The sequence below is a fragment of the Triticum aestivum genome, chromosome 3A, assembly GCF_018294505.1.
Source record: "Triticum aestivum cultivar Chinese Spring chromosome 3A, IWGSC CS RefSeq v2.1, whole genome shotgun sequence".
Taxonomy (NCBI): Eukaryota; Viridiplantae; Streptophyta; class Magnoliopsida; order Poales; family Poaceae; genus Triticum; species Triticum aestivum.
Genome location: NC_057800.1, coordinates 596879175 through 596905605, shown reverse-complemented (window position 1 = coordinate 596905605; position 26431 = coordinate 596879175). Strand labels below are relative to the sequence as shown.

Genomic DNA, 26431 nt, shown 5'->3' with positions numbered 1-26431 from the left:
GATTTCTTTTAAAAACCGGACAGAGCTTCAGGGGCTATTGTCTGTGCACAGGTATATTCCTCTATATGAAAAGTTTTTAGAACATTACATCGCCTACCTCAAGCCTGTTAGTAGGCTGGTGAAGGCTTCATTCAGTCCACTCTTGGCAGACCGAACCTTCTCCACCACCACATCCATCAGGGTGCGATGCTCCACCATGATGGAAGCACGCTGCAGTGCTTCCTCCAGAGCGTTGGGCGCCTCCGGATTAGTGGAGGTCGCCGATGGAGCTGATGCTCCTCCCCCCTCTTTCAAAGGGGGCTGCTCACCTGATCCCGGGGCCGCGTTGGTCTCCGAGATGGTGTTTGGCTGGGGCCCGGATTGTTGGGGCTCCTCGCTGTTGGTTGTCATAGGGGTCGTCCCCCCTAGGTCTTCGGCGACCGAGGTATTAACCTCGAACGCTTTCCCGACGGCCTCTCTCACCCCTCCTCGGCTAGGAGAGGTCCTTCGGGACGACACTTTGGCGTCCCCCATGGTGATAGGCGAGGGAGCTCGCGGCGGCGTTTCACTCTCTGCCATTTCGGGTGGCAGTGAGTCCCCCTCCGATAATGGAGTTTGCGGGAGCTCGCGTGGAGGGCTGAAAGGCAAATAAAAAATAACTTATGTAATGGAAACAGGAAGATCGAAGATAAATAGTAGGTTTCTGAATACTTACAATTCGGTTAGGGGCTTCACCCTGGGAGGCCTCTTGGGGACTAGTTCGGACTCTGAGTCCAAACTGTCCGAGGGGATCACCTTCCCTCTCTTGGGCGCCTGCCCCTTCGGGTCCTCGGAGGCCGCCCTCTTCTTCTTCCTCCCCTTACGTGGGGAGTCATTTTCCACCTCCTCCTCCTCCTCTTCTTCCTCGTCTTCCTCGTGGGAAGAGAGGGCTTATGTCTCTCCAGACACCGTGTGTGAAGGACCTTTGTGGCGGGGGCCGCCCTTGGCCTCCTTGCCTTTCTTCTTCTTGGCCTTCTTCTCCGGCGCCTGATAGGGCGCCGGGACCAGCATCTTCGTTAGCTGGGGTGTGGGTGGGTCCTCAGGTAGTGGTGCCGGGCACTTGATCCGCTCCGCCTTTTTCGTCCATCCCTATACGAAAGGCAGGCAATATATTATATCTGAATTATTGACCGAATAGGTCTTCGGAGAAATTATGCTTATCGGTGAGGTTGGGTTCTCGATGTCGAGTCTGATATCTTCGGTCTTCATCGGCCAAATTTTCTGAGCCTTGAAGAGTTGCTTCCATATATCTTTGTGCATGGTGCCGAAGAAATGCTTCAAGGTCCGTGGCTCCTTCGGATTGAACTCCTACATGGGGAGGCCCGGAGTTGGCAGGGAAGGATGCGGCGGAAGAGCATCACCTGAATCATGTTTGTGAGACCGGTGTCCGAACCCAACACATTGGAGATGCGTTTCTGCAGCATCTGCACCTCCGGTTGGGACCCCCAATCAAGGCCCTTGGCGGTCCATGAGGTGAGTCTCGTGGGGGGTCCGTATCTGAAGTCAGGCATGGCCACCCAGTTGGTGTCGCGGGGTTCGATGATGTAGAACCACTCCTGCTGCCACACCTTGACTGTATCCACAAATGCCCCTTTGGGCCAGACGACGTTGGGAAGCTTGCTTATCATAGCCCCGCCACACTCCGCGTGTTGTCCGTCGACCACCTTCGGCTTCAGATTGAAGACCTTGAGCCATAGGCCAAAGTGTGGGGGTGTGCGGAGAAGAGCCTCACACACGATGATGAACGCCGATATGTGGAGGAAGGAATTTAGGGCTAGATCGTGGAAATCTAGCGCGTAATAGAACATGAGGCCTGGGACGAAGGGTGGAGGGGAAACCATAGCCCTCGGAGGAAATGGGGGATGAACACGACCCTCTCGCCATGCTCCGGAGTTGGGATAACCTGATCTTTGTTAAGGAGCCTGTGTGCGATACACGTGGATAGATAGCCCGAGCTCTGAAGCTCCTTGATGTCCTTCTCGGTGACGGAGGAGACCTCCCACTTGCCCTTGGAACCGGACCCGACCATTGCTGGGGAGGGTGGTAGTGGTGGGAAAGATTGGAATTTTTGGGCGCTGGAGCTGGAAGGTTGGAAGGCATAAGCTAGAGGAAGGTGTGGGAAAAAAGAAGGGATTTTTACCCTCTTATAGGTGGCAAAAATACCAAACGCCCCCCTCTCAAGCCATAAACCTCGCCTGTTCCCAACGAGATCGTGCGTAAGGCGCGGTTGGGTTACCCAAACCATATTGATGAGAATCCCGTAATGGGCGGGCACCAACTCTGTTTTGACAAGATGTGCCAATGGAGGCTAAGCCTCGAAACACGAAATGGGAGGCATAAAAACGGTTCAAAATGTTGAAGACTCAAGTGTGACGCTTCCCCGAAAAAGTTGCCAGTAAAAGACAATGTTCATGTTTTTATGTCTTGCCTTTGTGGCTAAGGGTTGTATTGATTATGCAGAGCCGGACACAGCTCCTTTATGCAGGAAGCTGACTTAAAAAATTTAGGAGAAGGAATCCGCCTTGTCATGCCAAACAGATCGTCATCGAAGATTGGTTCAGTGGCTACTAAGGGAGTCCTGGATTAGGGGGTCCTCGGGTGTCTAGATTATTCAATATGGGCCGGACTGATGGGTCGTGAAGATAAAGCAGAAGACTATCCCCCGTGTCCGGATAGGACTCCCATATGCGTGGATGGCAAGTTTGGTGTCCGGGTGTACTCTTTCTTTCCTTTGCAAACCGACTCTGTATAACCCTAGACCCCTCTAGTGTGTATATAAACCGTAGGGGTTAGTCCGTAGAGGCTATCAGAATAATCATAGGCTAAACAACTAGGGTTTAATCATTATGATCTTGAGGTAGATCAACTCTTGTAACCCTTATACACATCGAATATAATCAAGCAGGACGTAGGGTTTTACCTCCTTTAAGAGGGCCTGAACCTTGGTAAAACATTGTGTCCCTTGTGTCCCTCGTTACCATCGATCGTCAGATACACAGCTTGGGACCACCTATCCGAGATCTGCCAGTTTTGACACCGACAGAAGGGCACCGGGTTAATCGGCTCGGCGCGACGGTCCGGGGCACATGTCCGACAACACCTCAAGTGGTTGGGAAGGTGGTGTTTGGGTGGGGACAAAATGGAAGGAGTGGTTCCCGTGAGTGCGAGCTCGCAAGAAGCAATGGAGGTGTATGATCTGTGCGGTTCCACATTAAGGAGTTGGCCTCACGGGCTAACTCGGCAGTCAAAATCGCTTAAGTCAAAACCGGGGGATGGGGGGTGATTCCTAAACGGTTGGTTAGTTCGAGATGTGGGATGACTGATTTTGAAGCTGAGGGTTGAATGTTCACCCGAGGTGCAAGTTTAGGCTTATAAACTGGACTTTTTTAGCTGCCAAACCATAATTCGGTATATATCATTTGTTTGTTCAGTCTGTAGTGTGTATAACTACAAAATGATTGGATTACAGTGAGTATATCCGAGGTCTGGTACGCTATCGCTGAGAATAAAACATACCACTATCTCATAATTCACTTGAATAGTGACAAATATCTGCTATTACTAAAATTTGAATTCAACAACATACTTCTGTGTGCAAGTGTGAAACAATGGCAAAGCAAAACTGCTTCAACCCCCTATCTTGTGTGTATGCTACAGCCCTAAATATTTTCTTTACTCCGTTGTGTTAAGGAAGGGGGACCCTTCTGTGCAGCCCTCTGCATCCATGGGCCCCCCAACAAATAAACGAATGTGTCTACGCCTATCCTAGTACGATTACGTATTACAGGATAAAGCTCCGTCTCGTCGTGTCGTTTGCCATTTCTGACACTCGTCGCTCAGTACTGGGAGTTCTGGAAGAACATGTCCTCCTCCCTCGGCTCCTCCTTGGCGCTCGACGCGTGCATCGCGTCGTTCTGCCTCTGCTGCTGCTGGTGCTGGCTCATGTACGACGCCGTCGGGTTGTCGAACCCGGGCCCGGAGAAGCCGAAGCTGCCGTTGAAGCCGAACGAGCCCTGGTTCTGGCCGCTGAACCCGTCGGGCCTCGGCGCATACTGCTGTGTCCCGGCCACGGCGGGGGCGGCGTTGGCTTGGTACGCCATGGCGGACGGCTGCGGGTTCAGGTAGTGGCCGGTGCTCCCGGTGCTGTCCGCCGCCCGTGGCGCGGGGCGGTAGAGCGCGGCGCTCCCCCTGGCGGCCGGCACGTCGTGGTTGTGCTTGCCCTCGTACGTGGTGATCACCGCGCGCAGGTCGTGGGACGCGCGCTCCACGTGCTTCCGCACGGGGCACCCCACCGTGGTGCACTTGTAATAGCTCCGCGGGTTCGGGTTGCCCTTCACCACCTTCTGCCCGTACTTCCTCCACCGGTACCCGTCGTCGAGGATGTCGATGTCGCTCATGGTCTGGACGACCACCCTCGGCTCCCGCACCGTCCGGTTGCCGGCCATGTTCATTCCCTCGCCGTCACCACCGTCTCTCCTCCTGAAATTTTTGCCGATAGCAGGTTAATTTCCTCTGTTCCTCCAAGAATGCAACTCGCATGTACACATGGGATATGAATCGGTGCTCACCTCTTGGAATCCGGCTCATCATCGTCGTTGTCGTTACGGCCGACGTTGCCAGACCGCGGCGAGCTTACACCGTTCTCGTCGTCCCCGAAGGACGCCGAGGAGTTCTCGGGCGTGGTGACCATCCCTCCGAAGGAATTCTCGGACGCGTCGCCGCCGCTCTGCAGCACCTGGGCCGCGGCCGCGCCGCCGCCGGAGCCCCTGCGCGTGTTGAGCGGCTTGGCGTGGTTGTGCGTGCCCTTGTAGACGATCTCGGTGATCTGGCCCTCCAGGGAGGTCTCCACCTTCTTCTTGGTGGGGCAGTTGGGGAAGGTGCACTTGTAGTAGCTGCGGGGGTTCTCGCTCCCCTTCACCTGCTTCTGCCCGTACTTGCGCCAGTTGTACCCGTCGTCCGACGACCGCCTCTGCGAGTGCGTCTGCCTGTACGCGCCGGCAGGCGCCATCTCCGACGAGGTCGCCTGGAGCGCCGGCGCGCCGAAGCTCGCCGGGTTGGCGCCACTCGCGTCCATGCCTTCTTGTTGCTGGCCGTACCCCCATGCCTGCTGCTGCGGCTGCTGGCCTGTGTACGCCTCCTCCCCCTGAATCATTGCAAAGGATAATTTAAAATTAGGGAATCTCTCGTGCGCTGTTGGGATTTCCGCTAATCAATCACTATCACGGGGACTATTTCTCACAACCATCCTATAAAAATGAAAAGATGATGACACGACAGCGCGACAGGTGCTCCGTTTGTGGACGCGGAACGAAGAAAAATGGTATTCTAGCGCAACTAGTTTATACTTATTTGACAAAGTCGACGAGGACACCGCATGGTTCGTGATCTCACCTGTGACGCCACCGCAACCGGTGGCTGTAAGCTAGTCGTCGTCGTCGTCGCACGCGCGGCCTCCTCGCCATTCGCCGGCGCCGTCTGGAACGAGAAGTCGGAGTAGGGCTGCCTCTGCTCCTCCTTGCCGCCCTGCTCGGCGGCGCTCGGCGTCGGCGCCTCCGGCCGCCAGTTGAACTGCGACCCGAACGCGCCCGTCGTGGGTGACGGGAAGATCTGAAACGACAAACCAAAACCGCGAATCAGCGACACGAACTCAATCGATGACATGGCGCCAACGGAATTCCATTCCATGGCGTTCTTGCTTACACTGGAGGTGAGGAGCACCGGGGAGTCGAGGAAGTCGGCGAGGTTCATGCCGGCGGGCATGCTGAAGAAGGACGACGGGGACATGAGCGAGGGCGAGAGCGGCAGGGAAGGCGGGGTCAGGGCCTTGTACCCGGACGCGCCGCCGGCCGCGGCGGAGCCGCCCAGCATTTCAGTGAAGCTCGCGCTCCCGAAGGAGAAGGAGCCCGGCCTCGAGTTGGTCGACGTCTCCACGCTCCCTGACGACGAGGTAGTCATCGGAGAGGGCTCTGATCCAAAATTGCGCGTGTGTGAGTTACGACGTGCGACGGTCGTCCGGCCGGCGTGTACGTACGGCGAGGGAGAGGAGGAGGAGGAGGCGGAGGGGGAGGGGCGATCGGTTGGATTGCTTGGACGGAACGGGGGAGGAGGACTATATAGAGCTTCGAAAACTTTGACCGTGGACTGGTCAAACCTCGTGCCGTTTGACTGGCGGCGCGTTAGGCTAACGAGCGACGAGCGACGGGCTGACGGGAGGTACCCACCAGTAGCGACGAGCCATGCCGCTGAGTGTGGGCGACGTGGCAGGCGTCCTGACACGCTAGTGCGGGTGCGGGTACGGTTCTGGGTGAGAGGAGGAGTTGGTGGTCGTGGCTCATTTCTTTGACCTGTTCCAACGTCCAGCGTGGATTGTACTCCTTGGTTCTAAACAAATGTTGAGGGGATTAAATCAGCATGATTGAAGCTAAGAGACAGAACGCAAAACTAGTTTAATTATGATGCTTCGATACGATTTACTGTTTGGAGCTATGTTCTTGTACATATATGGGAAGAACAACTCCTTGGCTGCCTTTTGTAGTTGTTCTTCGTTGTATATCCGTTTTTGTTCTTGCTCTGATCACTGATCATTGTACTCAATTGCAGTGGAGCAAGAACTTTAGAAACACAAACAAACTTCGGAAGTATCTTTCGATGACATGTGTTTTCAACTCCTATACGAAGAAAATAGTCCATTCGGTAGAATTTACAAATAATGTTTTGAAAAGTTATTCTTTCCTTCTTAAAGTGACACTACGCATATTATTTAACCCTCTGATTTTTTTGTTTCAACCCGGACCCAAAGTTGCGCCCACCAATATCTTTCTAGATGCATGGGTTAAATAATTCTACTTGCTGACCTCTTTTCTAGTAAATCAGGACTGCCCTCCTTTTAAAATTAAACTACTTTGGTAGGAGTGGTTGTCATGAGATAAGTAAACCTGTATAGTGACTCCTCACTTGGTTTGAACGTAAGACTATTACCTCATGCATATTGAAATGTATGTTTATTATGTTACACAAGATGCAAATAGGCCGTCACATTCATTCACATAGGTGAAATTATCTCACTCGTTGATTACATTGTTCTTTACGCGAATACGCAAGATGCGTATCTTTTCATTGATAGAAGAAGAGTACAAGCAAGGGATTACAACGCTAACAAGGCCATGTACGCATTAGGCATGGTGTACAAGCGAGGGAGCATAACGGACGGGGGTATGCTCATCCCCCACAAGAGAACTAGGGACTAAGCGCCGGGGATAATGTTGTGTAGACCGGTGGCGCCCGCCCTGGCCCAGAGGTGCGCCTCGTCCTTGATGATCTCAGAGGTGAAGGTAATCGATGGTGCAGCTCCATCAAAAATGCAAGCGTTGTGGTGCTTCCAAATCCACCAAGCCGATAGGATGATGAGGGAGGATAGACCTTTGCGCATGGATGCCGCCGCAAGGTCAAGCGAGGATCTCCACCAGAGCTGAAAAGACGTGTTAGGGTCGGGGAGGCCGATGGGCACACATGCCCAGCCGAGGATCTCGTGCCAAACTTGGCGAGAGAAAGAGCAGCCAGCAAGGAGATGGTGCATGGACTCCTCCTCCTGATCGCAAAGGGCGCATGCATCATCATGGGGCAGTCCGCGGCGTGCAAGGCGCTCCGTTGTCCAGCAGCGGTCTTGCATGGCCAGTCATAAGAAGAACTTGACGCGGAGGGGAGTCCAAGGTCGCCAAGTGAGCCGCCAGAATGGATCTTCACAAGATCCAACGAATAGAGCCTTATAGCAGGAACGGGTTGTGTATGTAGTAGAAGAAGTCCAACGCCAACAGAGCCTATCAGGCTCGGTCGAGAGATTGGTGGGCCGCGATGAGAATTTCTCACTCGTATCAATGCTTAAAAGTCTGTCCGAATCATGTTAGCAGTTGCCGCATTTTATAAAATCTGGCAAATGGATATCAAAACTACATTCCTTAATGGATTTATTAAAGAAGAGTTGTATATGATGCAACCAGAAGGTTTTGTCAATCCTAAATATGCTAACAAAGTGAGCAAGCTCCAGCGATCCATCTATGGACTGGTGCAAGCATCTCGGAGTTGAAATATATACTTTGATGAATTGATCAAAGCATATAATTTTATACAGACTTGTGGTGAAGTCTGTATTTACAAGAAAGTGAGTGGAAGCACTACAACATTTCTGATAAATATATGTGAATGACATATTGTTGATCAGAAATAATGTAGAATTTTCTGGAAAGCATAAAGGAGTATTTGAAAGGAGTTTTTTCAATAAAGACCTCGGTGAAGCTACTTACATATTGAGCATCAAGATCTATAGAGATAGATCAAGACGCTTGATAAGTTTTTTCAATGAGTACATACCTTGATAAGATTTTGAAGTAGTTCAAAATGGAACAGTCAAAGAAAGAGTTCTTACCTGTGTTACAAGGTGTGAAATTGAGTAAGACTCAAAGCCCGACCACGGCAGAAGATAGAAAGAGAATGAAAGTCATTCCCTATGCCTCAGTCATAGTTTCTATAAAGTATGCCATGATGCGTACCAGATCTATTGTATACCCTACACTGAGTTTAGCAAGTGAGTACAATAGTGATCTAGGAGTAGATCACTGGACAGCGGTCATAATCCTTAGTGGAATAAGGATATGTTTCTCGATTATGGAGGTGACAAAAGGTTCGTCGTAAAGGGTTATGTCGATGCAAATTTTGACACTGATCCAGATGACTCTAAAGTCTTAATCTGGATACATTTTGAAAGTGGAAGCAATTAGCTAGAGTAGCTCCATGCAGAGCATTGTTGACATAGAAATTTGCAAAATGCATACGGATCTGAATGTGGCAGACCCGTAGACTAAACTTTTCTCACAAGCAAAACACGATCACACCTTAGTACTCTTTGGGTGTTAATCACATAGCGATGTGAACTAGATTATTGACTCTAGTAAACCCTTTGGGTGTTGGTCACATGACGATGTGAACTATGGGCGTTAATCACATGGTGATGTGAACTATTGGTATTAAATCACATGGCGATATGAACTAGATTATTGACTCTAGTGCAAGTGGGAGACTGAAGGAAATATGCCCTAGAGGCAATAATAAAGTTATTATTTATTTCCTTATATCATGATAACTGTTTATTATTCATGCTAGAATTGTATTAACCGGAAACATGATACATGTGTGAATACATAGACAAACATAGTGTCACTAGTATGCCTCTACTTGACTAGCTCGTTGATCAAAGATGGTTATGTTTCCTAACCATAGACATGAGTTGTCATTTGATTAATGGGATCACATCATTAGGAGAATGATCTGATTGACTTGACCCATTCCGTTAGCTTAACATTTGATCATTTAGTATGTTGCTATTGCTTTCTTCATGACTTATACATGTTCCTATGACTATGAGGTTATGCAACTCCCGTTTACCGAGGAACACTTTGTGTGCTACCAGACGTCATAACGTAACTGGGTGATTATAAAGGTGCTCTACAGGTGTCTCCGAAGGTAATTGTTGGGTTGGCGTATTTCAAGATTAGGATTTGCCACTCCGATTGTCAGAGAGGTATCTCTGGGCCCACTCGATAATGCACATCACTATAAGCCTTGCAAGTATTGTAACTAATGAGTTAGTTACGGGATGATGTATTACAGAATGAGTAAAGAGACTTGTCGGTAACAAGATTAAACTAGGTATTAAGATACCGACGATCGAATCTCGGGCAAGTAACATACCGATGACAAAGGGAACAACGTATGTTGTTATGCGGTTCGACCGATAAAGATCTTCGTAGAACATGTAGGAGCCAATATGGGCATCCAGGTTCCGCTATTGGTTATTGACCAGAGAAGTGTCTCGGTCATGTCTACATAATTCTCGAACCCGTAGGGTCCGCACGCTTAAACGTTCGTTGACGATATAATATTATATGAGTTATGTATGTTGGTGACCGAATGTTGTTCGAAGTCCCGGATGAGATCACGGACATGACGAGGAGCTCTGGAATGATCCGAAGGTAAAGATTCATATATTGGATGACATGGTTAGGCCAAGGGGTCAGGCCCACAGGGCTATAAATCGGTGCAAAAGGAGTTTTGCGGAGGCTAGGAGGCCAAACGCCGGAGACCCCGGCGTCTGGCCCTGGGCCAGACGTCGAGGCCCATGGCGTCTGGGCCAGACGCCAAGGATTGTGGCGTTTGGTCCTAGAGTCCGAGTGGGACTCTTGCCTTTCGGGCAAAACCGACTTTGAGGAGCCTTTTGCTCCAAGTTTCGACCCGATGGCTCAACATATAAATAGAGGGGCAGGGCTAGCACCAAAGACAGATCAAGAAACACCAAGCCGTCTGCCGGCAACCCCGTCCCCTCTAGTTCATCATCCGTCATAGTTTTCGTAGTGCTTAGGCGAAGCCCTGCGGAGATCGTTCTTCACCAACACCGTCACTACGCCGTCGTGCTGCCGGAACTCATCTCTTACTTCGTCCCTCTTACTGGATCGAGAAGGCGAGGACGTCATCGAGCTGAACGTGTGCTGAACGCAGAGGTACCGTACGTTCGGTACTTGATCGGTACGGGTTGTGAAGGTGTGCGACTACATCAACCACGTTGATAAACGCTTCCGCTTACGGTCTACGAGATTACGTAGACAACACTCTCCCTTCTCGTTGCTATGCATCACCATGATCCTTGCGTGTGCATAGAATTTTTTTTGAAATTACTATATTCCCCAACATTTTTAACAAACTAGATGTTACCCCGCATGCTGCTATGGGAATTGGTCGATGAAGATTTGTGCTGATGACATAAGAAAAAAAATTTAAAATATATATAACTTATTATATTGTATTATGTATAGTTGTAAAATATCTGTTGAATATACTACTGAATGTAAAATACTTTTTCATGTATGGTTGAATATTGTGGCCGGTCTTTCAACATGCAACCAAAGTTGAGTCATATATCATTCGTGAGTTTATAGCAAGATGGGATACTTGCATGTTCAAATAAATAAGACAGTGGGTTCACCCTCTTACATATAACTAGTAAAGTACACGTGCATTGCACGTATGAGATTTGGCAACCAAATTATTATTAAATACCACATTATAGCATGTAAGCTTTGCGACGCGGAATTTTTGAGACATGGTTCCGCGCGAGGATCATATGTGGACCATTAGTTTTGCCTTTAAGATCTGTGGTTAATATAGCATTTAATAAATACAAGATATATACATTATGGATAAACAATAGATACCCAAACGAATACATTATAGTGGGCCAGGACACTTTAGTGCTAACAAATGCGCCCCAGACAACTCTGTCACATTTCCACCTACCACTCTCAGTCTCATCTTTCATCCATCTCTCTCTCTCTCTCCCGTAGTCTCTCCCGTAGTCATCACATGTAAACTGTACTAATGTTTTCGTGAGCGTGTGGCTGATTCATTATGAGACGTTTAAGAAAACAAAACAGTAACAGAAGCAGCTAACCATCATACATTATGTGCGAACTATTACATTTGGCAATAGTTAAGATAAACTAGAGGTAGCTGGTATATTCCATGCGACATAGTCGACTGCCGGATCCTTTCACCCCCAGGCGCTCGCGCAGCCCCCAGGGGGGCGGCTCGGGCGAACCCTAGCCGCCGCCGCCCCCACCCACCCCGACCCACCCTCCCCCGCCGCCACCGGAGGAAGCCGGCGAGCAAAGCTCGTCCGACGGATGGCGGTGGTGGGCTCGCCCTTCTTCCTGGGGGCAGACTCGGGCTGCACGCGATGGCGACCCTGGGCGTCTGGCGTAGTGGCGGAGATAGGACGCTTGAGCGGCGGCTCCAGGGCTTGTCGGCGGGGCTGCGCCTCCATGGCGGCCGGGGCAGCGTGGTGGTCAGCCATGGCGCGCGGTGGCGGTGGATCTGGGCGCCCCTGCCCAGATTCGTCTTGCTTTGGGTGGTGGCGGCCCGTGGTGTCGTCGGCGCTTGCCTACGTGTCCGGGGTGGTTCTCCACTCCGGCATGTGGAGGAGGTCATCGGCGCGGCGGGTGCGTCGGATCTGGGTGTGGCCAGATCTGTGGCCGGCGTTGTCGGGGTCGGCTTGTTCGGCTGCCGGTGTGCGCAAACGGTGGGTTCTAGCGCCAGATCTAGCCGCAGTCATCCGGCCCTGATCAGTGAGTTTCTCTCCTGCGGGTTCTTGACAGTGCCGGCATGGTTGCCGGGACTCTGGCCGCGGGTGAAGCTGGTGGAGGAGATCCAAATTGGGGGAAACCCCTTGGTCGGCCTTGGTCGGCCGCGCCGACGACGACGCTCAAGGGCGCCACTTTTCTTCTTGGAGACATTGGTCTATGTCTGCTCCTGCATTTCCCCCTCTCCGCCTCTCGGGTGAAAACCCTAACTCCGGTGGGCGGCGGCGTCCTTGACGTCATGACCTTCCTGAAGGCGTCGCCTTGAGGGCTGAGGGGTGGCGGGCACTGTGTGGGTCCTTGACGGTTGCTGGTGATGGGCACTGCTTCGGGGGAAACCCTAGGATTTGGTTCTCCAGATCGGATGATGGCGGTATTGCGGTGTCGTTTCTCTCCGGGGAGCATCGTTTGTGGAGTTTCGGTGGAGTTGTCAAGTCATGCCTGGCCGACAGGTGCTACGCTGAGTCATGCCTGGTTGGCAGGCGCTACGCATGATAGCTCTTCTAGAGTCTTCGCGTCTGGACGGACGAGCGCAGGGCGGTGGCGCCCTTGGGCGCCGTGGTGGCGTCGATGGATTTCCGGACTGGCAAGAAGGATACGGATTTATCTTCTGAAGATGGGTCAGTGGTCCGATGAAGATGGCAGCTCCTAAAACGTGTGCAGGTGGTGTGCGCTTTAGGTCTGCTGCACCGGTTGTTAGTCCCAATACGTTATGTGGATGGATCGGCGACGACACTGGTTGCAGATATGGGGAGTGAGAGCACTCCTCATTATCGATTTTGTAGGTATAAGTGGTGGCTTCGGGCGATTTAATGTATGTTTTTTGTCAGACCTTTGTGAAATAATTAATAAAGATGGCTGCATGCATCGATTGATGCAGAGGCCGAGGGCCAAACCTCCATTTCTAAAAGAAAAATATTCCATGCGACATATTATGCTTAGTACGAGCAACTTAATTAGTGCACTACAACTTAAAATGGATTAGTAGAGATTTTTTATTACTTCTCTAGCCTAGCTAGGATCCTCGGACAGAAGAACATTTCCAAATCGTCAGTACTACTTCCATTCAAAATGGTTTACTCTCATACATGGCAGCTCGAGATTAGGAATTTTGCTAAAGAAACACAATACAGCTGCATTCAGATCTTCCATATATGTGTGTTAGAGGAGTCGGTGAACTGCTGTGAGACACTGAGCCATTCGTAAAATGGAGATTTCCCCTTTCATGCATGGAACAGGAGAGAGAAAGAATTTGCTTATCTACTCTCTGCAACTCTCTTCGACACTTGTGGTTTTTGTTTGTTTATGATCAAGTTTGTTTGTTTTTTAGGGAAAAAAGAATTTTATGATCAAGTTTGTTTGCTCCATAGAAACTCTGCTGCCCCATTTCCGCAAGTACCCACCCAAAACGGTGCATCCTCGGCCGATCCGTTTCAAGCATAATTATCCCTCTGTAGGTTTGGGGTATTTTTTTAATTCGTATTTATGAGCACACATGCTACTCCCTCCGTCCGGGTGTATAAGTCATTCGCGTAGTTCTAGGTCATCGATTTAAGGAATTAAATATGTGTTATATGTCATGAAAAGTATACCACTAGATTTCCACACGGATGTAGTTTTTAAATATATATTTTTGTCACATATAATACATATTTAGATAGTTAAATTATCGACCTAGAACTACGCGAATGACTTATACACCGGGACGGAGGTAGTACTTCCTTTTTTTCGGTTTATAAGGCTCAATTCAAAAATCTCACCAACCAAGATAGATGATGAGTGGTGGAATATTTTTTGTAGTTTGCAAAAGCACCCAATTAATGATCTTGTTTTCCTCAAAAAAACATGTTTATGAATGCATTAATTGCAATGCATGTATGCATAAAGTGCATGCATTGATCAGTTTTTTATTAATATTTGCATGCAATGATTTAATGCACCTTGAAGTCTGAACATGTGATGAGGAACAACCAAATTGAACCTTATAAAATGAAAAAACTAAAATTTTGAGATAAGCTATATAAACCGAAAAGGAGGTGACACAGAATTTATGAGCGTGCAGCTAGCCGTTGGAGCTGGCGTGTAATCAACGCCACTCTCGTTTCAATGCGTGAGGCTGGCTTGTGGGCCATCTACTGGAGAAGTTAGAGGCAATACGCTAGCTATACCAGTTGGTGTACGGTGGCTTGAAATCTGTATACAGACTCAATGTATTGGAGTAGCACTAATCACGAGGGAACGGGCATGTTGATATCAACCTCGCGTGGCTGCATGTCCACACATGATTTATCAGTAAGCTTTGAGTCATATATGCATAATGTAGATGTTCGTTTAATTCTTATAGTTCATCTCATTCAAAATCATTTAGTTTTTATAAAAAACTAATCTATTTTAAGATTCGTGGAATTGTGCGTTGTAAAACATAAAGTAAAAAACAAATAATGACAATTCATGTAGAATTTTTTTTGGGCAATTATGATACGGAAGATTTTAAAACAAAAGAAAAGTGAGAGAAATGCTTATGTTTTGAGGTTTGTGCATTATGCTTAAGTTCAACCATGGAGTCTTCTAGACTATATATGTGGCAAAATCTGATGGAATATAGATGATATCCAAGGGCTAGTAGTGCTCGGATTTACCATCTCTACACCGTCGGATTGGTTTCATCCAGCGACCATCTTTCGAAGCTATCCGCACACTATATAAGGGTACAGATATAGGATTACAAAACAATTCCAACTCGAAAAAAATACATACCAGCATGAAGGTCCAAACAAGGCTGGCTTTCACAATATGTAATGGAAAAAACTGAAACAAGGCCATGTGATTAATTATTAATAGTTGCGGGCGTTATCAGAGTTTTCGTCTGTACTGTGTTAAAAAAGTGGGCACGAGTACGTAAGAAACACCGGTCCATTTTTTCGCCGTGGACTGATCCATCCATCGATGTGGGTCCACGGGCAGACATTTCCATACGGTGTTTCGCTATCTTTGTGCGGTCCTGCCCCGCTCTTCCGTGAGCCATAGGCTTCCCCTCCCGGACGTCTTTTCCACAGCCCCCCCTCCTTCCTCGAAGGGAGCAACGTTTCTGTCCCCCACCTTTCTAGGAAGGCTCCACCCACCGGTTAAGATCGATCGATCAGCGACCGACCCTATCGATCACGGTTTTGACCCACTGATCAACATGTTCTTAACCGGCGGTCGACCTGTTTCTTCGATCATCGGTAACCCGACGCGACGGCAGTACTCTGCGTTTGTCGTGCCCGTTGCTTTCGGTCCACTGTACGCGGGGATACACGGGTGCAACCGAGCAGGTGTACGCACGACGGCACGAGGCCGTGGGTTGGCTCTGGACCGCCATGCACGCAACGCGACGAGGCCCTGACGTGTTTGTTCTTCCATGCCAGCGCAGCGCACGTTTCGTCGGCTAGGCGAGACGTGACCGGGAGCCTTCTCGGCGGGAAGGCGGGCGGAGGACGAAGAGAAGAGAAGAGCGGGACGCAACCGCATGCATGGGCTGCTGGCACATGCGGGCTCGGCGCGACGGACACGGGCGCGCGCGCGCACACGTGCGACGTGCGTGCCGGGTGGGGGCGAGGCCGCGGTTCTCTGCACCCATGCGGACTGCGGTGGTGGCGCCGGCGGTAGAAGCGGGGAAGGTGCACGCATGCATGCATGCCACTGCCTCCGCCGCGGGGACAGCAGCGAAGCAGAGAGGTGTCTACGCGGATACATATGTGCGCGGAAGAGGAAAGTTCAAGGCACGAACGAATTGACGGCGTTTTCTTGTGAGAACGGCAGGTACGTCGAATAGGTCGTCGTCGTCGTCGTGGATCTATACTACACTAAACTACACCGCACATCGATCTATCTATCGATCTCAGGGTTTTGTTGTCATCTTCATCAGTGCACCGGCGAATGTCTTTGGTAGCAGGGGTGCAAGTTTTATGGTTTGTTGTCTTCGCGGAAGTACCGATTTTGTGTCTCGCATGCTTTTATTATTATTATTATTATTAGGACAAACTTTCGACATACTCATCTTCACTCATGGCAATACAACAAACTTCAGAAATAATCAAAATTATATCCAGATTCATAGACCACCTAACGACGACTTCAAAAATTGAAGCGAGCAAAACGCGTGCCGCCGTCATCACCCCTTCATCGTCAGAGTCGGGCAAAATTTGTTGTAGTAAACAGACAAAAAGTCGTCGTGCTAAAGCCTCACGGGACCAACGCACCGGAACAGTAACCGCCGTCGATGAAGAGTAGCGTAGGTCGGATGAATCTAAACTAAAGACACATGAACGTAGACGAACAATGACCATAGCCGAGCAAATCCATCAAAAAAGACAGATCGATAGAAGACACACCTCCACACGCCTAACGATGATGCTAGACGCACCATCGGAATGGATTCTAAACAAGAAGTACCTTATTTCATTTTTAGAGGAGTCGCCGCCGTCTTGATTTCCTGAAGATGACACAAACACTAACAAAACTCAAAAAAAAAAACTATAGACGGGGCCGGTTGAATCGCGTACTAATAGATGTGTTTGATCTGTAACTTTTTTTGTTTTCTGAAAAAGGGTACCCTTTATTGACTTTGGATACTAGTATAGCATATAGTTGGATCGATGTCGACGAAGGACCGATCTTGCTGTTACGATGCAACTGTATCTGTGTGATTGCTCAATGGATAAGGAGTGGCTTGCTTGCTACTCGTAGTATCAATCAATCAATCAACGTTAGCACGGTCAGCCAGTCCAGCTGAGACATATCTGTTCGTTTAAGATCAAAACTGAAAGTCTGAAACAAATCCTGACAGCTATATCACTCTTTTCATACATATATTCCCCGTGAAAACGTATAGAAGTTGGGTTCATCCTCTACAAGATTTTGCCATGAGTTCAGTACGCAATACAGAGCAGTTAAACGCAACACGAGGACCCCGCGGTCAATAGGATGAAGCGAGGGAAGAGCCAGCATCAACCAGTTCAAAGAAACTCCCCAAAATTACCCAATCTGCAGTACAAGTAGCTCCTGATATCCCATGGTAAGCACATAAGCTAATACTAACTAGCTAGCTAACTACGTGGGCTCTGTAGTCCGCACTCCCAGTAACAATAATCTGTTACCGTGTGGCTCGCCTTCCTCTGGGCTCTGTTCTTCACTCACCCCAGTAAGTTACCGTCTTCCCGATCTTCTGCAGAGCCTTCACCACTTCCTCCGCGGTGATGTTCCCCGTCACGGTCACCTTGTTCGTCTCCTTCTCGAGCTGGTAGCTCTCCATGTCTGCGCATACGCACGCACAAACCAGGGTTAATTTAATCATATACTGCAACTGCAGAAAGTGAGACTGTTTTATGTCGAGTGGATCGAAGGCTTTCGTCGTACCATCGATCGTCTTGATCGCCTTCTTGATCGACTTGATGCACCTGTCGCAGTGCATCCCGACCTTCAGCTCCACCACCTGCAAGCATCCATCCATGAAATCAACTTTCCATTTCCATAAGCACAGTAGTTCTTCACATACATACATACATACATACATACATACATACATACATACTGTCGAATAAACAGAAGATCTGACTAATAACTTACAGCCATGGCTTGGCTTCTCGGCGAGCAGAACTGAACAGGAGACTGGTACTGTGCAGGTGCAGCCACCACTTCCCAGGCAGCTCTGAAGTCTGAAGTAGAGGTTTCAGTCTCTCTGTATCCTGGAGCTTATATACTGCGTCTGAACCTTTCTCTTTTCCACAAGCAACGGCAAACTTTTGTTCTCCACCGTGAATGACAAAGCACATAGCATCGGTTCGCTTTAAAGCTGTCATCGCATAGGCAGGGCATTGGAGCATTTCTTTCACACTCGGAGAGGGACTCCACAGGTTGCCCAAGGTTACCATGTAACGCGCAAGAATCTACTTTTGAACCGGCTCCAGCTAAATCTTTCTGAAGTTACTGGAACACACTAGCTGACCTAGTACATTATTCTTTAACCAGAGGCTTACACATGATTTTATATTTCATCATCGTCGTCATAGTAGGAGCCTCTCAAAATAATCACGAGAGACTTTCTTCTTCTTCTTCTTCTTCTTCTTCTTCTTCTTCTTCTTCTTCTTCTTCTTCTTCTTCTTCTTCTTCTTCTTCTTCTTCTTCTAGTAACGTGCAACACGAAAAGAATCGATGAAAGATGACATCTGTTGGAGTGTCAAGGTAGCTGTTCTGAATAAAACTGGACTAACTAATGACTGACGACCTAAAGTCCTGTGCGGAGCATGACAAACCAGGGGCATAACAATGTCAAAATGGTGACATCGATCCCGAGAAGGAAGAATCTATCCGTCAGCAAGCTTTTGCATACTATACAATATCAGTCACCATCGCGGTCAACTTTTGAGCTGGACGCTACTGCCATTTGCAACAATTTCTTCGTCGCCGGCTTGCCTCTGCCGTCCAGACTCTACCACCGGCTGGACGGGCGGGATCATCTCTCCGTCCACCGCGAGATGGACGGCAGCATCGATCCCCTCGCGCACCCCAACGGAGACCGGCACGTCCGGCCCTCGCTCCGGGTCACCGCCGTCCACCAGCTTCCCGTAGAAACCGCCGTCGTCCCTCAGGCCGTACAGGTTCGCCGTGCGCACCTCCTGCGCGAGCGCGCACGGCCAGCAGAGGAGCCACTGCGCGTAGTCCGTCAGCGACGACGAGCCGCAGCACCACCTGCTCCGGGGCAGCCCGAGCCGCTTCCTCATCTGGATCCTCCAGAACCCGCCGTACAGGAGGCCGAGGAAGCAGAGCACCACCCCGGCGGCGCCGAAGGCGTCGCTGAGGACGTAGTCGTGGATGCTGAGCGCCGTGACGTTGAACACCCAGAAGGGCGCGACGCACAGCAGCAGGAACATGGCGGTGTGCACGTACATGTTGCCCAGCCCGAGCCGCTCCATGTTCCAGCCGAACACGCAGAACGTGCACAGGAACGACAGGTAGCACGCCGCCGGGTCCTCGCCGCAGTCCAGCAGCTCCCCCGCCCACATCGGGTTGCCGACCGCCGTCCTTTCCTCCGGCGATTCTTCGGCTCCGGCTGCTGCGTGGAGGTGGAGCTGCTTGGTTTCCTCGCAGGAGGCGGCAGCGTCGTCGTCGTCGTCTCTGCCTAGAGGGCTGTACACCATGTGGGCGCCGGCGACGACAGGCGCGGAGACGCCGAGGATGAAGAAGAAGTTCTCCGCGAACTCGGAGCGTGACCTGCTTGGGTAGCCCCAGTAGAGGCTGCACTCCATGTACTGCGAAATGCAGGTGACGTGGAGGAGGGCCACCACGAAGGACATGTGCGCTCGCTCGTTGGGACGGCGGGCGCCATTCTTGCAGTACAACTTCCTTAGCTGGGCGGCGTCCTCCGGCCGCCACCGGCAGAGGAGAACGAGGTGGTGGACGAGGATGGGGTGCTGGTAGATGCTCATGAGCGTGAAGAGAGCGTTGAGGATCTGGTTGTCGATCTCTATCCAGTGGTGTCTCAAGGCCCTGGAAGGGAATGCCTTGTTCAGCAGCCCCAACAGGAGCAGTCCTAGCATGGCGCCGGCGGCGGCGACGCAGAGCAGCCAGATGAGCAGGGCGATGTTGAGAGGATGCTTGAGGTGGTTCTTGCAGATGGCGAGCAGTGAGCTCCAGTCGACTGTTCTGATGAAGTGGACATGGAGGTAGCGGTGGACGCCGATCGATGGCAGCTGAATTTTCCCCAGTGGCGCGCAGACGTTGATGTCCTTCAGCCATTGCACTGAAGGCGTTGCCTTCAGGAAATCCAGAAGCCGTCTCTCGTGTTGGTGTTCCCCTTGCATTAGTCCGTCGTGAAGGGTTGGGACTGTGATGTGATGTTCAGTCAGAATTGGTGAATTTGCATCTGAACTTGGTATGTCTTCTATGTCATCCTCGGCAACAGTGTGACCCATCTTTTTTCGTGTGAATGAAATCTGTGCTATTTGATTACGCAAAGACACAGGATGATGAACTTGAAGACTGGCGTATTGCAGTAATCTTTCTGCTATAAAAGTACAAAAAAAGACAGGGTTAGAACCCTGGATTTCTGGCATCAAGTAGGATGATCATACTGGTGGAACCTGAAATATGCATGTGAGATGGAAGATTTTGATGTAAATCCAGTGAGATTTTCAATGTAGCAAATTCTCCAAATCTACAGTTAGGCCACAAATATTGTTCTGGAATCAGATGTTCTTAATCAGAGGTAGCATGTGCTCACTGACCACCACAGATTCTTAATCAACCTAACATATGTTCTAGAAGTGGGAAATTTCGCGTTTCAGAGATCTTATTAATCGGAAGAGAACACATATTCAGTTGTGCAGAAACTATGGAAATCGCCAACATGTATGAGATTTCCTTATCATAGCAGATCAATTTCTTGTTCCGAACCTCAAAGGCACAGGCGCAAAAGGACTCGCACCAAATCAAACAGCCGTACCAAATGGTCGCCCAATCCATAAACCTAAGAACACAGGTATGCAGGGCACGAATTGGAGCAGAACTGGAGTACCTCTCAAGAGGAGAAGCCAATCGAACAGAGGATCACCCAAGAACTTCTCGATTTGATCATCCGAATTCAGATCGCAGCAGGCGTGAAGAATCCTAGGCGCAACTGAATGAGGGGGGAAGCGTCGGGCCTCCGATGAACTGCTTCTGTTGAGTGTAGGGGAAAGCGGCCGGCAGGTTAGTTGAAGTACGGGGTATCTGACCCGCACCAACGGGACAAAGGTCTTTCCTTGGGAGTTGGGAGCAATGGACTTGATCGCGAATGGTATAGCAGTCAATCTTGACTGTTGACTCGTCGTCAGTAGCGCGCCGCTCCGACGGGACTCGAGGAAGCGCTCGGCTTGGTGCGCCCGACGGAACCAGTCAAGCTTGGAGGCATGGCGATACGACCCACGGAGCAATGTTTTCTCGGGTGGGATAAAAATCGGCGACCGTTGGAAACACAGTGAGCGATCTATTTATTTATTCTTTTTGAAAAAAGAAGTCTTTTCTTATGGGAAAAGATTCCCTTCAACCGACTGATTTTTCCAATGCACCCGTCATCTCCCATGGACGACACGTGTCCCAGTCATCACATATACTGCTTCGTCCTTGCTGCCTTATCTTCTCCTCCGAGCACTCCCATCCACATCTTCTCTACTATCCTAACTCATTCAGTGTCCTCCACCACGCACGCATAGGATGGAGAGCATCCATAAACGTAGATGCAAGCAGCAGCTAGTGACTTCAACAGCAAGCGCTCATGGGAGCATGCGAGGTAGCCGGCCGACGTGACCGGCGATAAGGTTTGGCAACGCTCAGGATGGGAGCTCGGGGATGGATGGCCTTGCGGTTGGTGCCAGCGATGGCGGGGATGAGCAGCACCGCTCCTTCCTGCGGGCGCACGCCGGCAGCGGCACGATGGTGGGGATGAGCGGCTCCGCTTCCCCTCGTCGTCGTCCCGCGGGAGCTCGTTGCGAACGACAATGGCATTTTTCTGCAACATCCAATAAGTTGCGAGAAAAATTTCTGCAACATTGGTCATGTTGCAAAAAATTATTCCGTCACACGATATAAAGGTGAAGACAAAGAAAATAAATGCAACATCACCTCAGTTGCAAAGTTTTTCTGCAACAATACCGCTGTTGCAAAAAAAAGTGAAAATGAAATGGAAAAAAAATCTGCAGCACAACCTACGTTGCGAAAAAAAATCCCGCAACACAATCTATGTTGAAAAAAAAATTCACAACACAATCTCTCTTACAAAAAAATTCTACAATTTTTTCTGCAACATCACCACAGTTGCAAAGTTTTCTGCAACAATACCATTGTTGCAAAAGTTACATCACGTCTCCGCACAAAGTCTCTATTTCAGCAACAACCAACTTGATGCAATTTTGTGATGCTCGCGTGGGGAGATCTAACAGCGTGGGAGGTGGGCTTGTTTCTGCAACATCGCGCTTGTTGCAAAAGGGAGGTGGGGAACGTGGGTTGTACATTGGACGACCAGCAGCGCGTCCATCCAATGGCCAGCCAGGCGGCGGATGTTTCCAATTCATCCACCGGCGGACGCCTAGCAGCCCCCTTTTCTTTTAGGAAAAGACCTTTATGGCTCGCTTTAGTAAATCAAATAACACTTACATCACCTGCTAATAAAGGAATTATAAAATGGGGAGGCAAGTCCGACCATACAGCCAGTGAATCAACACGTCCCGTTGAGCTAGCGTGTGAGCAACCATATTTGAATCTCTATTACAATACTCAATAAAAACCTTCCCAAAATCTTCCAACAAACTTAGACAATCTTCAAGAATTAGGGCTGTCATCATTGAATGTCCGGTAGTATTAGCGTTTAATGCTTCGACAACAACCAAGTTATCCATTTGCACAATGATGGAATCGCATCCAATGCTTAGGGCCAACTTCGGTCCTTCAACTACTGCATCAGCCTCAGTTGAAACAACATCTGAAATATTTTCCAAGTTCGCAGTTGAAGCTCCCATAAATAAATCTCTATTATCACGAAGGACTGCACCACAAAAATCCACGTGATCATCTCTACTCTTATAAAAAACCGAGTTGATGATAATGATGTGCCTGCCATCTTGTATTATAAACCGTCCAATCTATATCTGACGGATAGAAAGTAAACTATGACAATTTTACAAAAGATACCTGTACCTCTCTCCGCATTTACAGATAAGGCCTTGCCTGCTTCATCCTTATCTCCCACAACCTTATTGTCGAGTAATTAAAAAGGAAGTTTCTGGAACAATCTGGCATGGTGGCTGCTGCCGCCTGCCGACGCCGGCCATCCCCATGCCTCCGCCCAGTCCGACCACCAGTCATCATCATGCCCCACTCCTTCTCACCTTATCTCTCATCTTTCTCGAGATATCATTTTTTCGATGAAATCCTCAAGATATCATTTTTCCGATAAAATTCTCGAGATATCATCAGTTTTTACACATGGGATTACTCATGCATGGGTCAATCACAACAGGTGTTTGTAAAAAGATGCATCTTGATGTTCTGTGCAATGCACGGGCATCTTACTAGTCTTCTGAAAAAGACGTGTCCACGTTTAAGGCATGTTGTCTTGTTAGCGAATTCCTCCAGCGATTACTTCTCGGCGTGACAGTAGGTTTCCCAGATGCTCTTAAAAAATTCAAATAGAGAGCTTGTATGGCACTACTTGTTCAGACACGTGACTAAACCTCTTCATGTCTGACGATCAGGCGACACTGCCACCATATGTACCAATAGGTAATAGCAACCATCTCGGATTTTGTACAATGTCCATGTATTGCTTGTGAAAACTCGGGTCACACAAGATGATCTCAGTTACTTTCGATCTTCAACTTTCCACTATTCCTGCCACATCTAGTATTTCATGTAGGCCAAGGGCCCTCCAAATCTCCCCAGCTCGTCCACACTTGAACAGTGTATGGGCCACATCTTCCACATGAGTTTTACAGATTGGACATTGCTCGGAAGTAGCGATGTGCCGGTTTGCAAGAACACATTGGCATGGGATGGCCTTATGTAGGCAACGCCAAAAGAATATCTTCACCTTTCCTGGAACTTTCAAATTCCAGAGCTTCTTCCAAACCGGGTGAAGTCTTGTCCCCTCAATGCCCGATGGATTACTATAGTTACCTGCATAACTTTCCTCCCACTGCTTGTAATAAGCTGATCGAACTCTAAAAATACCGGACTTTGTCAGATGCCAAGCGACAAAATCTTTTGTATGTTGGTAGATAGGAATCTAAAGAATGCGCTCCGCATAAAGATGCCAAAAATTGTCCCTAATCGACCTTTCATCTCAATGACCAGAAGCATGATCAATAAGCTTGCTAACTCTAGTAAGTAAACAGTTGCCCTGGTTTGTAATAATCTTCCTATTTGAACTATTCGGGATCCAACAATCTTACCATATGTTTATTTTCAAACCATTTCCAACCTCCAGATACAACCTTTTTGAAGGTTTGAATTCCTGCCCAAATACTTTGCCAAACATAGGAGGAGCCTTTTTTGAGTTCACAATTAAGCAAGTCACCATCTGGATAATATTTGGACCTCATCACTCTAGCACATTGTCAGACATAGTTGTCAACCAGTCTCCAGCACTGCTTCGCCAGCATAGCCAAGTTAAAACTACTAATATCACGAAAGCCCATGCCACCCCTTTCCTTCAGAACACACATCTTCCACCATGCGAACCAATGCATCTTGCATTGGTCTTCTCCATCACTCCACCAATAATGCGATGTTGCATCAGTGATCCCCTTGAATTTTTTTGGGAATTTTAACACGCTCATCGCATATGTTGGATAGCTTGAGCCACTTCCTTTATCAGAGCCTCCTTACCACCATAAGATAGCGTTCTCTCCTTCCTTCCATTAACAATTTTCTGAATTCTTTCAATAAGATGTTTAAAGCAGTCAACTCTGTGCAGCCCAATCATGGAAGGGAGTCCCAAATACTTATCAGAAAGGGATTCTGTCATAATGTCCAAGATTAGACACACCTCCACTTTGTCATCAACATCAGTATTGGGACTAAAGGAAATTGATGATTGTGCAGCACTCACCATCTGACCCGAAGCAACACAGTACTCATCCAATATTCTCTTCAAGCTATTAGTGTTTGCCGCATCCGCTCGTATCAAAATAAGTGAGTTATCAGCAAAATGTAAATGAGAGATAGTGGGAGCATCACGACACACCTTGACTCCCACTAAATTTCCCTCATCCTCTCCATGAGAAATAAGAGCGGGAAGGCCTTCATCACAAAGCAGAAAAAGATAAGGGGATAGGAGGCCCCCTTACCAAAGTCCTCTAGTTGGATTAAAAGGAGCGGTTTCATTGGAATTAAATCTCACCTTATATTAACCGAGGAAACACAAGCCATAATAAGCTGGACCCATTTATCATCAAAACCTAACTTAGTCAAGATTGCCTTTAGAAAACCCATTCAACACGGTCATAAGCCTTCTGCATGTCAAGTTTGACCGCGCATGATCCAACTTTATTTTTTTTCATCATATGCAAGCACTCATAAGCCAGGACAACATTATCAGTAATGATGCGGCCAGGGAAAAAAGCACTTTGATTCTCACTAATGATCTCTGGAAGAAACACTTTCAACCTTGCAACCAACATCTTAGCAATGACTTTATAAACCATGTTACACATACTCATTGGCCTAAACTAAGAAACTTTCTTCGGCGTTTCAACCTCTGGAATTAGGACTATCATTGTAGTATTCCATCCTTCTGGGATTAGACCAGAGTTCACTGCAGCAAGAACTTCTTTTACCAAATCATCTCCAACAAGATGCCAAAAATTCTTATAAAATACCGCATGTAGGCCATCCGGTCCTATTGCTTTTAGGTCATGGATGCTAAACAAAGCATGTTTCACTTTTTCCTTTGTATAGGGGGGCAAAGCGCATCATTCATATAAAATGTTACCTTTGGTTTTACTTTATCAAGAACCTCCACATTTGGCTCATGTACTTATGATGTAAAAAGATTTTAAAAATATTCTTCAGTTAAACTCCTCATCGCCTCATTATCTTCCTTCCATGCCCCATGCTCATCCATGAGCCTGCGAATATAGTTCCTCTTTCTTCGAGTTGTAGCAAAATTGTTAAAAAAATGTATTTATGTCCTCATACCTGTGCCAATTCACCCTGTTATGCTCCACCCAGTAAATCTCCTCTTTCTCCATAGTTTCTTCGATATCAATTAAAAAAATTCTCTATCGATCTGCCGACTCATCAATAAGTGGCCCGAATCGCAGTGTTTCCAACTCCTCCTTAAGTTCTTTGAGCCAGTGTTGCAGAAAAGAGGGCTCCCTTTGCCCTGATGGTTTCTCTTTTTTTCACTTCTGGTACAAACCCCTAAACACATCAACGGAGAAGATCTCTTCATACCCCTTCATAATAAAGGGTAGGATGGTAATTTTCAAAAGTACGTCGCCCGCCGAAACGTATACGTATGCAAATCCTCTCCGCATTGGGCCGGCCCATTTTACCTTTTCATTTTCAGTTAACCTACAAAAAAGTGTGAGGGTGTGATTCAGACCCACGACGTCTCCATTGAGTGTACGCCGAAGTAGCCAACCACACAACTCACTTGATGCAAATAGTTACATCATTTTTCTTCTTCTATTCTTTCTTTTGTTCATGTCCCACGG

The 26431-nt window shown here is 48.6% G+C and overlaps 2 protein-coding genes across 3 annotated transcripts; both read right to left on the bottom strand.

Moving 5' to 3' along the window:
- Positions 1–3518: 3518 nt before the first annotated feature.
- LOC123062465 (WRKY transcription factor WRKY24) lies at positions 3519–6100 on the bottom strand. The gene is made up of 4 exons (XM_044485996.1): positions 5719–6100; positions 5410–5625; positions 4587–5161; positions 3519–4497 (listed from the first exon to the last, which is right to left on the bottom strand). Exons 1-4 carry the CDS (start codon positions 5971–5973, stop codon positions 3855–3857), a joined length of 1689 nt encoding a protein of 562 aa, XP_044341931.1. The 5' UTR covers positions 5974–6100; the 3' UTR covers positions 3519–3854.
- An 11711-nt stretch (positions 6101–17811) lies between these two features.
- Positions 17812–21083, bottom strand: LOC123062464 (uncharacterized). Of its 2 annotated transcripts, none has more exons than XM_044485994.1 (2): positions 20755–21083; positions 17812–20244 (listed from the first exon to the last, which is right to left on the bottom strand). In XM_044485994.1, exon 2 carries the CDS (start codon positions 20150–20152, stop codon positions 18596–18598), a length of 1557 nt encoding a protein of 518 aa, XP_044341929.1. In that variant the 5' UTR covers positions 20153–20244; positions 20755–21083; the 3' UTR covers positions 17812–18595. The 2 variants fall into 2 exon arrangements, with proteins under 2 accessions (XP_044341929.1, XP_044341930.1); XM_044485995.1 differs by having other exon boundaries at positions 17812–20241.
- Positions 21084–26431: the final 5348 nt, after the last annotated feature.

Excerpts from the sequence above, each read along its gene's own strand:
- LOC123062465 (XM_044485996.1), bottom strand. The coding sequence starts at position 5,973 with ATGACTACCTCGTCGTCAGGGAGCGTGGAGACGTCGACCAACTCGAGG. Across the intron at positions 5,626-5,718 it reads CGGTGCTCCTCACCTCCAGT|ATCTTCCCGTCACCCACGAC; the intron begins GTAAGCAAGAAC and ends TTGTCGTTTCAG. Across the intron at positions 5,162-5,409 it reads CGGTTGCGGTGGCGTCACAG|GGGGAGGAGGCGTACACAGG; the intron begins GTGAGATCACGA and ends GCAATGATTCAG.
- LOC123062464 (XM_044485994.1), bottom strand. The coding sequence starts at position 20,152 with ATGGGTCACACTGTTGCCGAGGATGACATAGAAGACATACCAAGTTCA.